Here is a 16,384-nt window from a genome sequence, read left to right as displayed (position 1 = left end):
GATGAATTGTCTAACAATATATAGGTATACAAAAGAATCCAATCGACAAAATGTGTAGTCCTGATTAACGTAAATCCAGAATAGCGCGTGAGGCGCAAGAAATTATCAAGGTTTTTTTTTCATTTTTCATAGCATTTGGTCGAAACCCCTGCTATGTGACAATTACTCCTCGAGGGTATCATCTGCTAAGAATTCAGTACTTTGTTGCTGACAAGATTGATAATAAACAGATCGTAAATTATCCGTTTATAGATTTCGAAATTAATACGAAATTTAGGTTTCAACTCCTCCCCAAAGTATCAATCTTTATAAGTTCCTTATCTAAAAGTATCTAAAAGTATCTAAAAGTATCTTGTTTGAAGGCATACCTTTTTAAAAATGTAATACAAGTCAACTATTGTTTGAGCACCATACTTTTAAATGATATTCACATAAGTTAGTCAACAGGTACATCAAGATACAATCGGTTCTCCAATGACATTAAAAGAGAGATCAAATACCAAAGGAAGGTTAAAAATCATTAATCGAAAATACGTGACAACGATATGGCAAAATTAAAGAAAGGGACCAAAAGACAGTATATAAAATTCAACAAATAAAACAACACTGAGCAACCAAAACCCCAACAAAATACGGGATCTATTTCAGGTGTCCCGGACGGGTTAGTAAATCCTGATCCAGATGTGGCACCCATCGTTTATTCTTGAAGGACAAATACGATAACAAGTATAATTCGGTAGGTTATTTCAATTGTGTGCTGCTTCATTCAAGACTATTTGTTTTATGAAACATTATTGAGCAGGAAAGTGGAAAGATTAAGAAAAGCTAATATAATTACTAAAACAAGCAAATCTGCTTGAGCAATTCCCAGAAAAAGACATGATATCTGATAATTATTTCCCTGGTCTTTCTTCAATTCTAAGAGACAGACATTTTAGGTAGTAAACTGCTATTTGGAATATGCTCTTTCAATCAAATCTATAATGCACATCTTACAATAGTCTTTTCTTGTTTAGATTAATAGGGTCATAAACTATACAATGTTTATTAACTGCTTGTTTACTGATTCGGATACAATTTATTTGTTCAGCAACATTTTTTTTCCTTCCGATCGGAAACTTATTCGATCACTAACATCAAATAACCGGGTCAACAGAACAAATAACAAAAACACTTGGAAGGATTATAATTTAAGAGAGTGGTTATGGTTAAGTCGTGTTGAACTTATGTTTACCATAAATCTTATAATTTTATTGTACCCCTTTATACTCTGAAGACTATCCAAGGACAGAAGGCTACAGTACAGTCTGGTTTTCTTCTTGTATCATCTTCTTTCCCTTTAACGATTCACACATAGTTTCAGATGCTTTTTTATGGCGGCGTACTTTACATCATTGGTCTATGTGTATTTTTGGAGTTGATACTTGATTGGTTTTTTTTTCTCGTTTAACCCGTAAACTGTCGGAAAGGTCTAAAATATAATACTAAAAATCATTAACCGGTTGATATCACTTACGGTTAAATTGATCATTTTGGGACTTAATATTACCAATTGCCCTTTATTTTTTATCTATTAAATTAATAATGAATCCAAATTTTGTTTTAAATGTATTTGTCGAAAGACGTCTGGTATTAGTTTGGAAGAAATCTTAAATACAGTTTGGTACGACAGAGGCACGAGTTGTCTTCCTATTGACTCCAGTCTAAACAGGAAGAAAGCCGAGCAAAAACGAAGTGAAAACTTTAAGTTAACAAATTTATGCTTTTAAATACGACTAAAAACATATATGCTTTTGTTATAAAATATCCAGTGTCTATGTATGTTGGCGTTTGTTTTTGTTGCAATTCGGTGTTTCTCTTGTAAGGTTTTTCTTCTTAAAGTTGATGTTTTTTTCCCTTGGTTTACGTTTGTAACCCGGATTTATTTTCACTGAATCGATTTTATGACTGTTGAACAGTGGTTTACTACTATTGCTTCTATTTGGTAAAATAACTTGTTTTCAGGATGGCAAAAGTTAAATAAATGAGTCACTTTCTTTCGTAGAGAAAAGGCAAACAGACAAACATACTCCCTCCCTAAATGATAACTGGATGCATTACAAAAAAAGCCATGTATGTCTCCAAGAGGAAATAGAAATGCATCACGATATTGTGACATTGTTGAATACTCAGCCGAGTCTGTAGAATACATATAATGATTATTATGGTTCTTATATATTGCATTGTCCGAGGTAAATGGGGTTTTGGCGCCTTTTATAGCTGACTATGCGATAAGGGTTTTGTTTATTTTTGGAGGTCGTATGATGGCCTACAACTAATAACTTCTATGTTATTTGGTCTCTGTTTAAGATATGTCTAATTGTCAATTTTACCACATAATCGTATATTTATAATTCTTTTTAGAACTATCCAATGTTATGATACGCAACTTGCCATTAAATCTATTTCAGAATGCAGCCGCTTCTATGATTCACTTAAAAAACTATTCGGTGCATAAAAGCACAGTTTTGAATATGAAAATAAAAGCAAAAGTAGTATACCACTGATCAATAGTCATAAATCGATTTTTAACGAAAAGAATCTGGGTCACAAACCAAATCCGACGGCAACAAATCAACTATAAGAGGAAAACAGAAAAAATGAACTGTCACAAAAAAAACGTCAACATATATAGAAACGGACTATTTGATAAATGAATATCATATTCCTGACTTGGTACAGAACATTTCAAGAAAAAGATGGTTGATTAAACCTGGTTTTGTGCTAGTCAAATTACAAAAATGAAAATATCCAAAAACATAATTTGAAAAAAACTCCAAAACTTCACTTGTTTTAATTTGAATTAGTTTGTAAATAAAATTTAAAAGAATGAAATTAGTTCACTACAAGATAGCTTGAAAATATAATATGTAGTATGACATGTAAATGCATTTCTGTGTTGCGTGTCTCTGAATAGTTAAATTTCAATCATGAAAATACATTTTGCTGTATTATTCATTTATCATTCATGCTTGGTTCATACGGAATAATAAACATACATTCAGTATGAAAATAAGGAGCTGCGGTATAATTACCAATAAGACCTCCGAAAGATTAAAGGACAAGGAGGTCAAGAAGGTTTTTTTCCCAATGAGGTCGTTTTTCTTTTAAATGTGGACAACCAACTGATGATTTAGATACTGAATATTCCACTCGATTAAGAACTGAAAAATGATCTTTTGGTCGTTGTTTGTAGCCTTTCCGTTGTATCATTAAAATATATTATATTAAAAAAAAAACGATATCAAGCTGTGAAAATCAATTATAGTCTCGACTTCTCGACTTAATGAGCACTTGCAAGTAGATAGATTGGATACCAGTTCGACGGTTTTAGTGACATTTATGTTGTTAAATCTTTCTTTGGTATATTTTTTTAACTAGTGGTGTCCCAAATTATTTTTCTAAAGCATGGCCTAATCTTTTTCTTTGTTAGTCTTTTCCTTTCGTGTCTTCTCAAGTTACTTTCGACAGATTGTTGATAGAAGCTTTCTTTGACATCAGCGCATGATATTATCACGGATGGTCAGTGTAAGTTTACTTGTTTTTGTTAATATGTCTTTTGATTGAGATAGGCCATTTCAATTTATATGTTATAGTGTGTCTTTCTATGTTGTAATGTTACACTACTATTTCAGGTTAGGGTGAATGTTAGCGCCTATTAAAACGTTTAAACCAGTTGCATTGGTTTGCACCGGTCCTAAATCAGAAACCTGTTGTATACTGGTTGTCGTTTGTTGGTGTGGTTCATAAGTGCTTCTTGTTTTACGTTTTTTATATACATTTCAACATAGGTGGTCCTGTTTGATGGTTTTACAAGGCTCCGTGTTGAAGACCGTATTTTCACCTATAATGGTTTACTTTTAAAAAAATGTAACTTAATTGGATGAAGAATTTTTCTTTGGCATTCATACCAAATCTTCTGATATCTATTTGTTGTGCTACACACGTTTTGTAAACGCCTATATTTCCGACATAACATAGATATAACACAGAAAACAAGACGCAAATCCGTTTTACAAACCTACTTCCCTCCGACGGAATTGTCATTTCAAAATCAAATGTTATAAAAACTGCTAATTTGTCAATTTACTATCACAGCCTGCTGACTATCTGAATCATACACATAAGGTAAGTAGTTTTTTTAAATAAAAATTGTATCACTGTATTCAAATCATAATAATCAAAAATAAGATCTTTAGAAATACGCGTATTCTGTCTTACCTTTTCAATAAATCAGAATTATTTCAACAAATTAATAAAAACATGCATATTTTAATATAAATCTGTTATATTTATTAATCTGGACCCTTAACGAATAACACTCTCGCAGTGGGGTTAAAAACGTCTCTTATTTTTCAAACAAAAATATAAATAAAGTGCTGTAATCGCCAGATTTGTCAAACTTCCGTGTTTGATGCTACCCAAAAGTTTAATGTGTTTATATTTTATATTTTGTATGCTCTCCTTTTTCATTACATCTCATATGTATTTCAATAATGTTACAATCCTTTTCATTTCAGACCAATATCTACTTTTGATCCAATATGAAGGCAGCATTTATTCTGGCTATTGCTCTTGTAGCAATTCTTGCAGGTATGTACATAATTTTGTTACTTTAATTTAGTCATATAAATGTTTTAATGCAGATTAAAATGTCCTTTCTACGTTGGCTTACTCTCCTTCAGAACGACTTCGGTAAAGTATTTGCGTCTCCAATGAGGACATTTAGTTTTAAGGGTTTTTTAAGCTTTTATAAAATTTACAAACAGGTGTGATCAATTCTCTTCATATCATTTAACTGCACGTGACATTTACAAAACCTCTATATGTTAATGAAGTTCATAAATATTTCCAGTTAAAATGATTTATATTTGTGACTATTTCATCAATTAACAAGAAGTTTAAAACTGCATGAGATCAATTATAGCGTATTAAACATTTCGTCTTAAAAATGAATAATGAAAATATTTCAAACCAGCACCAATATTATGTCGTAAATATACCTATGTTTTATGGTTTTGTTCATTTTACGTATGTGATGTCTAAATCACGATCAACACGATAATTTCTTAAAAATAAAATGACCAGATACAGATAAAAATAAAAACGTAGGATAATGGAAAACAATGGGATTTCTTTCATCTCAGCGAGTAAAACATTTTTTTAGATTCAAACTACCAGTATTAGTATTGGTCAAACAGACCCTTCAAAGGCAATGATTATGAAGATTTACTCATTTCTCTGTTTTGCCAAGAGCATCGACATTGTCTCAACGTTGTATCTTCAATTTAGGTTTAGATTATCAATTATTCTTATCAAAGTAATATTCATTAATGTGATCTCCGGAGATATTTTTTTGCATGCATTCCGACTATGTCACCATATTCAGTCATTAATATTCTCCCTTTAAGTTTTAGCTCTTTTTTGTGGTCATTTTGTGAAAATTACTTAAAAACTAAGTGCTGCATAAAATGACAAAAGAACAGGTATGGCATGCTTAGACATGAGACAGCAATCCCCTGAAATATTAGCAAATAACATATACCTATATTAGCTATTAACGCATTACATTTATTTTTATGTTTAAGTCCATGAGGCAGAGGCAAGTTGTGCTTCCAGATGTAAAGGCCATTGTAGAGCAAAACGCTGTGGATATTATGTATCAGTCTTATACAGAGGGCGTTGCTACTGCAAATGTCTTCGTTGTTCCAGTGAGCATGCCATGACATTCCCTGAAAATGAAGGGTAAGTTGCATTTGAAATAATGATTTGTTTTGTGTTTTTGTCTATCTCCATATATTTCATACATAATTGGATAGGATTTTATACTTACGTTGATTTTAAATGTTGATTGGATAACAACGTGTTACATAAAGAACATTCCGCTAACATATACAAGTGAAAGTCGTTTAAAAACATATGTAGTGGATTAAGCATCCGTAATTAGTCCATACGAGTCTAAATAGTATACCATACGCTGATTTAAAAAAAAACACAATGAAAGACTCATTTGTTTTATAATTTTACATTAGATTAAAACTATTCCGACTTTTTCACATCTCTCCTAAACATTCCATATAATAATATATAATTCTGAACAGTTTAACCTGCAATAAGTTTGGTGGAAAATTTTCTTTAAAAAAATGAAAAGGATACTATAGAACTGTCAACCAACCTTCAATCAACTTCTTAACATAATGTAAATAAAGGCAACAGCAGTATACCGCTGTTCAAAACTCATAAATCCATGGCCAAAAACAAAATCGGGGTAACAAACTAAAACCGAGGGAAACGCATTATATATAAGAGAAGAACAACGACATAACACTAATATGTAACACACAGAGAAACGGACCTAACATCAGACAAAATCCTACGAGAATTACAAATATAATATCAAAACCAAATACATGAATTTGGGATAGATAAGTACCGTGCCACGTCTTATCGCAATAATTTAAACTCAAAAATAAGAGAAAACAACCAACACAACGTTAAAATGTAATACACACAGAAACGAACTATAATGTAACAATAAAACACATTTTCAGTAAACAGTTATTTCCTTCTTTCCTTTATTAATTCCTTGTTTTAATTTTTAGATCATCTCCATCTGACATGATGCCACAGTTGAATGAAAATGAGAACACTGAATTCGGCCAGGACATGCCCACAGGAGAAACCGAGCAAGGTGAAACTGGCATATAAAGGGAAGATCCAATGATTATCAGAAGTGATAATGACCTGTTCTGTTTGACATTTTATGATTCTTCTATGTATTTCTAATTGTTTAGGAGGTGTTTTTGATTTCTAAAATTGTAGCTCTTATCTAAATAAAAACTTAAATAAAAATGTGTCTCACTGCTTACTTAGTAATTGATAACATGGAAATAGTAGATTTAACTTATAGTATCAATAGCCTGTTTTTTAGTGTTTCTGTTGTTTGTTGTTTGTTGTTTTCCTCTTATATTTGATGTGTTTATCACATTTTTAGTTTGTAAACCAGATTTATTTTCTCTTAATCAGTTTAATTTATGACTTTCGAGCAGCGGTCTACTACCGTTGCCTTTATTTTTATTACAATGTATCTAAATAACTGATAACATACTAGTAGTTGGTGCCCATGAAAATACATCCTGGAAGCAAACTCACTTTTCTTATATCTGGGTGGGGTTTTTTTTTCTTGTGTTTCCATTTAAATAAAGTAATTGTTGCCCATATCAATGAGATAGCAACCGAACGAAAAAAAGTAACAAATAGATGAGATTATACAGCTTCCAACAATACGTAGTGACCTTTACAATATGACAAAGTGTAAGCATAAGGGTATATAAATAGTTGCCAATAAATTACACAGATACCATCATTTAAAGATCTGATCTCAACACCAAATTCCAACTACGAAAAAATATACGATACTGCAAAATAAAAGTTGAGCGAGAGTTTTTATATCATTTCTCAATCCTCCCCCTTCAACTATCGATTAATAGACTAAAGAGAAGTAATAACAAAAGAACGGACAGTGAAATCATATTCAGGGGGGGGGGGGAACATATCTGTGATACAAAATTGAACACAAGTTTAAGCAAGACAATGATAAACACCATATCAAAGAACGCATACAAAGTACTCAAAATCCAAACAGTCATTGTTTTGTCCTCATGATCTAACGCAACTTGATTATGACATAAAACAATATGACATGTTTCCACCTTGGCAAAATGCAGTAAATTATACCGTATAATGTGTGGGTCAATAATGATGAATGCGTCAAAATACAATTGTCTAAAAATTGAGGTTATGTCGCCAATATATAGCTAATGAAAAGTAAACAAAAAATGAACATAAAAGAATCAACGCTACCTGTAACCTAGATGTGTGATGTTCAACATGTGTATGTGGGAAGATGGGTAACTATTAATTATCAATACTTTTGCACAGAAAGCAAAAAAAATATTTAATTTTCAAGGTGGAGAATAGGGGGGTTTTGAACAATTTTACATTTCAAGACCCCCCCTTTTTTTAACAGACGACGTTCATAATATATAGTTATGTACGGCAACAAAATGACAATTAATGATACATAAACGTGATAATAAAGCAGTTATATATAAACTCATAATAGATACAAGGATTGAAATATTGTATTTGCGTCAGGCGCGCGTTTCGTCTACAAAAGACTCGTCAGTCAAGTTCGAATCAAAAAAAGTTATAAAGGTCAAATAAAGTACGAAGTTGAAGAGCATTGAGGATAAAAAAATTCCTTACAGTTTTACCGAGTACAGCTGAGTTAATATATTCCTGAGGTAGGAAAGCCTTAGTATTTCAAACGTCAAAGTTTTGTAAACAGTAACTTTATAATTATGACCATATCGATGATATTTTATGTCAACACAAAAGTTCTGGTGATACCCTCGGAGAATAACAACTCCACCAGTAGTGGCATCGACCCAGTGGTTGAAAACAATCTCTTCATAGACACCAGGTTTGAAATTTTGTATTTGCGCATATATTGCTGTTAGTATAATTCATTTAAATATAGGAATCAAACGCTTAATTTGCAAAGGAGTAGGTCCGGTAAGGACCGATTTTGGCCTAAATTTCAGGTTCTGACCAAAGATTTTTACCACTTTTTAAACACGTAAGTATCTATTTCATTTGAATCAATAAGCCTATGTGAATGATTTAAACTGATTAAGACATTAAAAACGATCCGATTCAAGCTCAAACATGGAAAATCTACAAAATATGACAAAAAATGTCACTTTTCAGATGGTTTTTTTGTCAAAATGAAAGTGGTCGCATCCGTGTTCACTCTCAACCTTTATATGTTATGTATTATCATACAATACAACTTAAATTTCAATATTAAGGATGAACACGAATGTGGCCACTTCCGTTCTACACGAAAACCGTCTTAAATGTAACTAAAATGCTATAATTGTGTAGAATTCAGTAATTTAGCATAACTTTATGGTGCTAGTACCTGATATATGTGCATGGCTATGTCAAAAACTGCCCATATTTATGTAGCAGATGCATTCTACTGTCCAATAAATAACTAAAAGTTTACATTTTAACAACTTTGTAAAACTGCTATATTTTGGGGCCAAAAAGGGGTCTTACTGAACTTACTCCTTTGTAAAATTTGTCGGAAGCTTATACCTTGCCGTCCGATTCAGTGTTCTGAAGAAAACAAATGAGAAAATGAAACATGAAAATCATTTCTTTAAAAGTTCGGTTACAAAAACTGTTTGGGGGCTTTATTTTAAAGAGTACACGACACATTCTTTAAATCACTGGTGGATATTGATTAATACTAGAAACGTTTTTCATTCTTAAATTTCATTTTTGGCGGGCATCAAAAGAATTATACTCTTTTTTTAAAAGATCAATACACCAAGAATCTTCAACTCCGTAATCTTTCATAGACGGATACACATCTTTTGTTTAACATGACAAGTAGAAATTTCTCTTGTAGTTTTAATATTACTGTATCATTTGACTCTTTAGATAACATTCAAATAATAATCATATTTGGAAAAACATTTACATATGATTTTAAGAAAAAAGCACACTTAGAACTTAATACGATGTTTGATCTTGAAACTGGTGGTATATAGTCATGTCGTCCTACATTCTTATAACTGCAGCGGTCTGATTATGTTTGAAAGACACGATATTGTCCAATTCCAATTATATATGCGTATATGCAGTGAATTTCAATTCATACGAATTTTAGAATATGTTAAATCTATTTCAAACTATGAATTGAGGAATTGATGTTCATCATTAAATTATCATATTTGTTTTCGTTCTAGCTTGAAGACATATCTATAAAACAAAAGTAATATGAGACAATATTAGTTACATAGTGTGTTAGTGACCTAATATGATATATACAGGGTCAGTAAATTCCATATGGGGTAAGAGCGACGCTCTTACCCCATATGGAATTTACTGACCCTGTATATATCATATTAGGTCACTAGCACATTATGTAACGAATTTATCTTACCGACTATCTCTATTTGTTGAATTTAGACTCAACATAATAATAATAATAATAATAATAATAATAATAATAATAATAATAATAATAATAATAATAAAAATAATAATAATAATAATAATAATAATAATAATATTATTATTATTATTATTATTATTATTATTATTATTATTATTATTATAATAAGTTGTCTTATTTGCTTTCATAACACATCTTCTTGTTTTCTGTATTAAAGTGTTCAAGTGTTCAGTTTTAAGAACCTTCTTCTATTGGTCTGCACTTTAAAAAAAACTAATGTAAACGATAAATATCTATTATCAATAACCTTGATATAACAATATTAAACAGAACTTTCAATACTTTATAATAAACAAACAGTCGTAATTACACTACTAATCGTGAATTGAAATAAACCCCGCCTTCCTACTAACCTAATATTGAATATACACAATATACACGGTCTCCAAGAGGTCGCTTTTAACCAATCATATTCCTAGAAATGTTAAGGAGGTAAGATAACTAGTATTCCTTTCACAAGATTTGTTATGACAAATAAGTTTTTAAGAAACTGATTTTGATATGAAATACAAACTTCCAATCCATTTTATAAAGTACATCTAACAGAAGTAATATGTTCATCCTAATTTAGATAAAAGGACCATCACAATACAAGGTTAATAAACTACATATTTACTTATGCGGATACAGTTAATTCCTTTTGTTCAGCAACATTTATTTCCCCTGTTCGGAAACTTATTTAATCACAACCTCAAATGTCATATTACAACTAACAAGCAACCAAATACGACATTTAATCATTACGGTCATATTCTGCAGATTTGCAGTTCACAATTTATTAAAGCATTCAAGTAGCTAAGATCGGTTTTTCTTCATGCATAGATGGTCGTATCCATTTCGGTCACAACTTTTTGAATGACTGCTTTATAACATTTTTCGACTTCTGTTTTAAGTTGGCATATCTGGCGATGGGGCGAGCGCCTCTTGTAAATTTTGTGTATAAAGACCAAACGTGAGTCTTGGGTCCTTAATTATAGGCCAGACAAGTATCTTCGGGTTTTTTTTTTGTTTGTTTGTTCTTTGCAAACATTTAATGAATTGCATAAAAATACCATATTTAAATATTCAAATGAATCTCCTACTAATCATACATCGTTCTGTATTTAATTCATGAAACATTTGGCTACTAAAAGATATTCTTCATAATCTGACTTAAATTTTAAATATCTTTTTAAACTTGATGCCTATAGAATATTATGAGAGTGATACATGTATGAATAAACTAATCATAGTTACCAGGATTAAAATTTTATATTCACGCCAGACGCGCATTTCGTAGATACAAAAGACTCATCAGTGACGCTCGAATAAAAAAATGTTAAAAGGCCTAATAAAGTACGAAGTTGAAGAGCATTGAGAACCAAACATTCCTAAAAGTTTTTGCCAAATACAGCTAAGGTTATCTATTCCTGAGGTAGAAAAGCCTTCGTATTTCAAAAACTCAAAACTTGTGTTAACAGTTAATGTATAATTATAGACGGTGATTCTGTCGACGATACTGGTCTCATTTCGTGAATTTGGACGTTGGTTTTTTTTTGTAGTTTGGCCGCTATCTCCGTGAAATAATATATAACATATTAAATAAAAAGAACATCAAAAAACAAACTGCGAAAATCTATATGTGTCTCATCATCATCTCACTCGTGAGGTTTTATTAGAAAGCACTGACAAGTAATCATAAAGATGGATTGAACTACAATATTGACGGCGTCAGTGCGATAAATGTTGCTTAGTCTTTAGCTTTGAATCTATGTTATGTCGTTATTGTTTTTTTTAATACTGCCCAACTGATTTTTCTTGACTTATTCCTTTCATCGTCTATTCGTGTCTTCTTACTTTCATCAATTTTGAAAGTGTTGCTAGTGGCGTGTTTTGACATGAATACGCTAATGCTTAGTATAACGTATGTCGCATGGGGTCCAAGTATTTGTCCCTGTTATTTGTCTCGTTCGTGTTGTCTTTTCTATTTTAAATGTTTATTTTTATTGTGGTTGTTCTGAGATACACTTGTAATTTAAACGCCCTAGATTTCGTACATAATACAGTAAAAATAAGACGCAATTTAGTTGCTCAAACCAAAATCCTCCGACGGAACTGTCATTTCTGAATCAGATGTTATAAAAACTGCTAAATGTTACAAAACAAATGCACAGCCTTTTGAAAAGCTGGAGGTCAAAGGTGGGTAGCTTTGTTAAATTAAAACTATATCACTGTGTTAAAATCATAATAATCAAAAAGTGACAATCTTTAGAAATATACTTTTTATGTCTTAGTTCAGTCAGTTTTCAACGATTAAGCCCTGGCACCAGAAACAATTAAACATTCAGATTTCAAAGAACAGCTACCTAATTTATTATAAATAATCTGATTCTAAAGGAACAACACTCTAGCAGTGGTGTTATATCTGTCCTGATTTTTGCAGTGATGTTTATATAGACCAATATATAAATAAAGTGATGTCCTTTTTCTTTATTTAAATATTTTTTACCTAGATATATCGCGGAATTATCGTATTTAATACTTCCTTAAAGTTTATTGTGTTAATATTACATATTCTTAGCGCTCGCCCTTTTAATTCCATACCTTTTCATATTTATGTCAATGATGTTACATCCCTTTTCATTTCAGACCAATACTAGTATCTTATTTTGATCCAATATGAAGGCAGCAATTATTCTGGCTATTGCTCCTGTAGCAATTCTTGCAGGTATGATGTTACTTTTATTTAAAGTAATATCATTTGTTTGAAAACCAGAGTGAAATGTTAAGTCCTTGTTGCTTTTGCATATTATACTTATTCAAGACTTCCCGAAAACCAGGGATCTATTATTTAAGACTTGACTTTTAAACGGTAGTATTTTGCTACACATTGGTTGAAAATTGGCATAGAAAAAGATGATACATTTACAATTCAAGATATACATCTCGAAAACAGAACCAATTTTCTGTTGGAAATATATCCAATATTTTATGGTTTTGCCCATTATACGTTCATGATGTTAAAATCATGACCAATACGCTGACGCTTATAATTTAACGCGAGTAATGCGGGGTTCACACATTGCCGATTATTGCTCCCGTTTGAGATCAGACAGTAATACGATATGAAAAGTGAAAAAGTCGGATTGGTATCCTCAATTATCTGGTATGTCCTATCATTGTCTGAACACATTCGTTTTAGTTCGTAACAGATTCCTACGGATCGGGAAGGGTCCGAATAGTTCGGCAAAGCATCCCGACAGTTAGGTGCGTCCCGTAACATTCGGGGCAACTCAGCCGATTTTGTCTAATCGGATTACAATCGTGGCTATGTCGTGACAGATTCTGCTGTATCGGATCGAATTCCGAACAATGTCTTGTGTATTCTGGACGGTGTCCTGTGGAACGGGAATGATCCGGAGTAATTTTTCATAGCTGTTTTTCTGCCGATTGAGTCCATATTGCATCCAGATCTTGTCGTATGCGAACCGTTTTTTGCCGAAACCGTTCCGACACAGTCCCGTTATTAATATGAAATTCGTCAATGATACCCACGTCAGAGTACCGACAACTACAGAATACAATACGACTGAGACCAGACAAAGCCGTTTGCAATGCGATAGAGCGGACCGTGATAGGATTACGTTACGACAGTACCTGATCATCCCGAACATGCCGACAGTTTCGAACAAATAACTTCCGTCAGCGTCGGTTCACTGTCTGGTCACTGTCTGATCTCAGTCGGATTACATTCGGTAGAGTCGGGACGCAGTCGTGACAGACTCGGTCGAATTTTACCTGTCGAAAAATACAAATCGGATTAGAAGCGGATTCAGAACAGGATTATCGGGACTTATTCGCTTAGAAACGGTTGAATATCGGTGCTTCCTGAACTATTTATTGGACAGTAGATACTTCTGCTTCATAAGTATGGGCTGTTTTCGACAATACAATGTACATATATCCGGTACTAGCACCATTAAGTCATGCTAAATTACTGAAATCTTCACAATTCTAGCATTTTTATTTTTTAGTTAAATTTTAGACGGTTTTCATGTAAAACAAAAGTGGCCGCATTCGTGTTCATCCTTCATATTGAAATGTAAGTTGTATTTGATGACAATACAGAACATAAAAAGAGGGACGAAAGATACCAAAGGGACAGTCAAACTCATTATAAAGGTTGAGGATGAACACGGATGCGGCCACTTCCATTGTTTCCAAAAACCATCTGAAAAGTGACATTTTTCGGCATTTTTGGTAGATTTTTCATATTTGAGCTTGAATCGGATCGTTTTTAATGACTAAAATTAATTTAAATAAAATACTCCTTTCCTGTTTAAATGAAGGGTATGTTGCAATTAAAATAATAACAAATTAAGTATTACCTTACTGACTTTAATATGTATTTTATTCATACAACAGTTGACAGGATTTGATAAGTAGGTTGATTTGTAAATACTGGTTTGGTAACAATGTATTAAATACGGAACAATTGTTAATATGTACATAACAAAGCCTTTTCAAAACATATACTCTGGATTTAGAATCCTTTATTTGTCCAAACGAATCTGAGTGTTTAAGAGTTCGTATTTACATTCAAAAGATACAGTGAAGAATTCAATTATTTTATATTTTTGCATCAAACAAAACAATTTCGTCCCCCCCCCCCCCCCAAAAAAAACAACCCAAAAACTGGTATAATATTAGTAAATCTTATATAGTTGACGTATTCTTGACAACAGTGACAACCACTTAAAAAATCTATCAGCTTGAGAATTGTACTACAATCAACTTCCTATCTATAATTACTACTTTATTTATTTCTTTTCTTTCTTTCTTTATTCTTTTTTTTAATGTTAAGATCATCTCCATCTGACATGATGCCACAGATGAATGAAAATGAGAACACTTAATTCGGCCAGGACATGCCCACAGGAAAGCCGAGCAAGGTGAAACTGGCATATAAAGGGAAGATCCAATGCCGTGATGATGATCCGTTCTATTTTGACTTGATGTAGTTCTACTTTTTATTTAGTTCCAATATTGTATAGATGTTTTGGATTTCTGTTATATGTTCTATAATGCAATAAATATTTAAAAAGAACTGTGTTTCAAATGAGTTAAAATATGTTGAGTGACATAGAAGTTTACATGAAAATAGTTCTATTCAATTAATTATAATTTCCGGTGTTTATATTGCAATTTATCGCTATTTTACGAGTTTTTCCTAATTTGATCTTGTTGGCTGATAATTTTCTTGCTCAGCGGAGTCGAATGATATGAAAAGTATCGCTAGAAACTAAAGCCAGGAACACGTGCCGTTGTCAAGGAAATAACAACGTTTTCATAGGTAAAATAGCGATGAACAGATTGATTATCATTGGTTATCTCAACTCGATTGCTTTTCTCACTTTCGCCGTACTTGTGGGACAATCAGAACTCTAAAAAAAATTAAGTGGGACAATCAGGAATAAACCAGATAACCAACGATAATCTTTAAGTATTCAAATAAATGGTGACGTAATTGTCGCCCGTGATAATTCATCCTCGGGGCTAGCACACGTTTGGACAATCTAATTAAAATATAGATCTCCGATATCTATATTTTTAATAAGATTGACGTTTAAAAATTGGAATGCCTAGCTTGTTTTCTTTTTTTTTCTTTTTCTTTTTTCAATGAAATATTTGTGACCTACATGAGACAAACACCCAGTACTACTAAAAACATAATCTTCAACAATATATATCACAAGGTTTAATCGCCCCGAGTATGAGACATGTCAATCTTTAAACAATCAGCTGTTAACGACAAATTTTCAAGATGGTAAAACCTGCGGAGCCTGTTATAATAGTGACAGTGCGGTATGAGTTTTACTCATTATCGCAGGCCGTACAGTCATCTATATAGTTATTTTACTACAATTCATATACAATGTCCTCTCGTTGTGGTTTGTATACTGTTTGTTGTCTTTTGATTGAGTTATCCCATTTTAATTTCATAAATTAAAAACCTACCTGACATATGTCCGTTAGGATTTCTTTCTCTCGTTGGTATTTAACTCGCTCCCCACCGGAAGTTAAAAACTAGTACTCATGTGTACTGTTATGACTTCCGGTCCAGGTAAACGAGATCAGTTTTCTTTCTCGGCGCTTGAAAGACGGTCGTGTTTTTCAGCGTGGTATAAAAACTTTTGTAAACTGTAGTTATAATGAATAGCGACAGTACTAGTGAACACGTGGATGAACCACGAGATGAGAGCAGTGTTAATGGCG

General features: G+C 32.1%; 1 protein-coding gene across 2 annotated transcripts; it reads left to right on the top strand.

Annotated features, from left to right (window-relative positions):
* Window positions 1–4,027: 4,027 nt before the first annotated feature.
* LOC134691040 (uncharacterized) lies at window positions 4,028–15,096 on the top strand. 2 transcript variants are annotated; one of them, XM_063551243.1, is made up of 4 exons: window positions 4,028–4,167; window positions 4,560–4,632; window positions 5,628–5,784; window positions 14,973–15,096. In XM_063551243.1, the coding sequence occupies exons 2-4, from the start codon at window positions 4,584–4,586 to the stop codon at window positions 15,022–15,024; spliced, it is 258 nt and encodes an 85-aa protein (XP_063407313.1). In that variant the 5' UTR covers window positions 4,028–4,167; window positions 4,560–4,583; the 3' UTR covers window positions 15,025–15,096. The 2 variants fall into 2 exon arrangements, with proteins under 2 accessions (XP_063407313.1, XP_063407305.1); XM_063551235.1 differs by lacking the exon at window positions 14,973–15,096 and adding an exon at window positions 6,642–6,891 and having other exon boundaries at window positions 4,043–4,167.
* Window positions 15,097–16,384: the final 1,288 nt, after the last annotated feature.

This window comes from Mytilus trossulus, chromosome 1, assembly GCF_036588685.1.
Source record: "Mytilus trossulus isolate FHL-02 chromosome 1, PNRI_Mtr1.1.1.hap1, whole genome shotgun sequence".
Classification (NCBI taxonomy): domain Eukaryota; kingdom Metazoa; phylum Mollusca; class Bivalvia; order Mytilida; family Mytilidae; genus Mytilus; species Mytilus trossulus.
The sequence above is the reverse complement of the archived record's forward strand: the minus strand, read 5'-3'. Positions and strand labels throughout refer to the sequence as shown.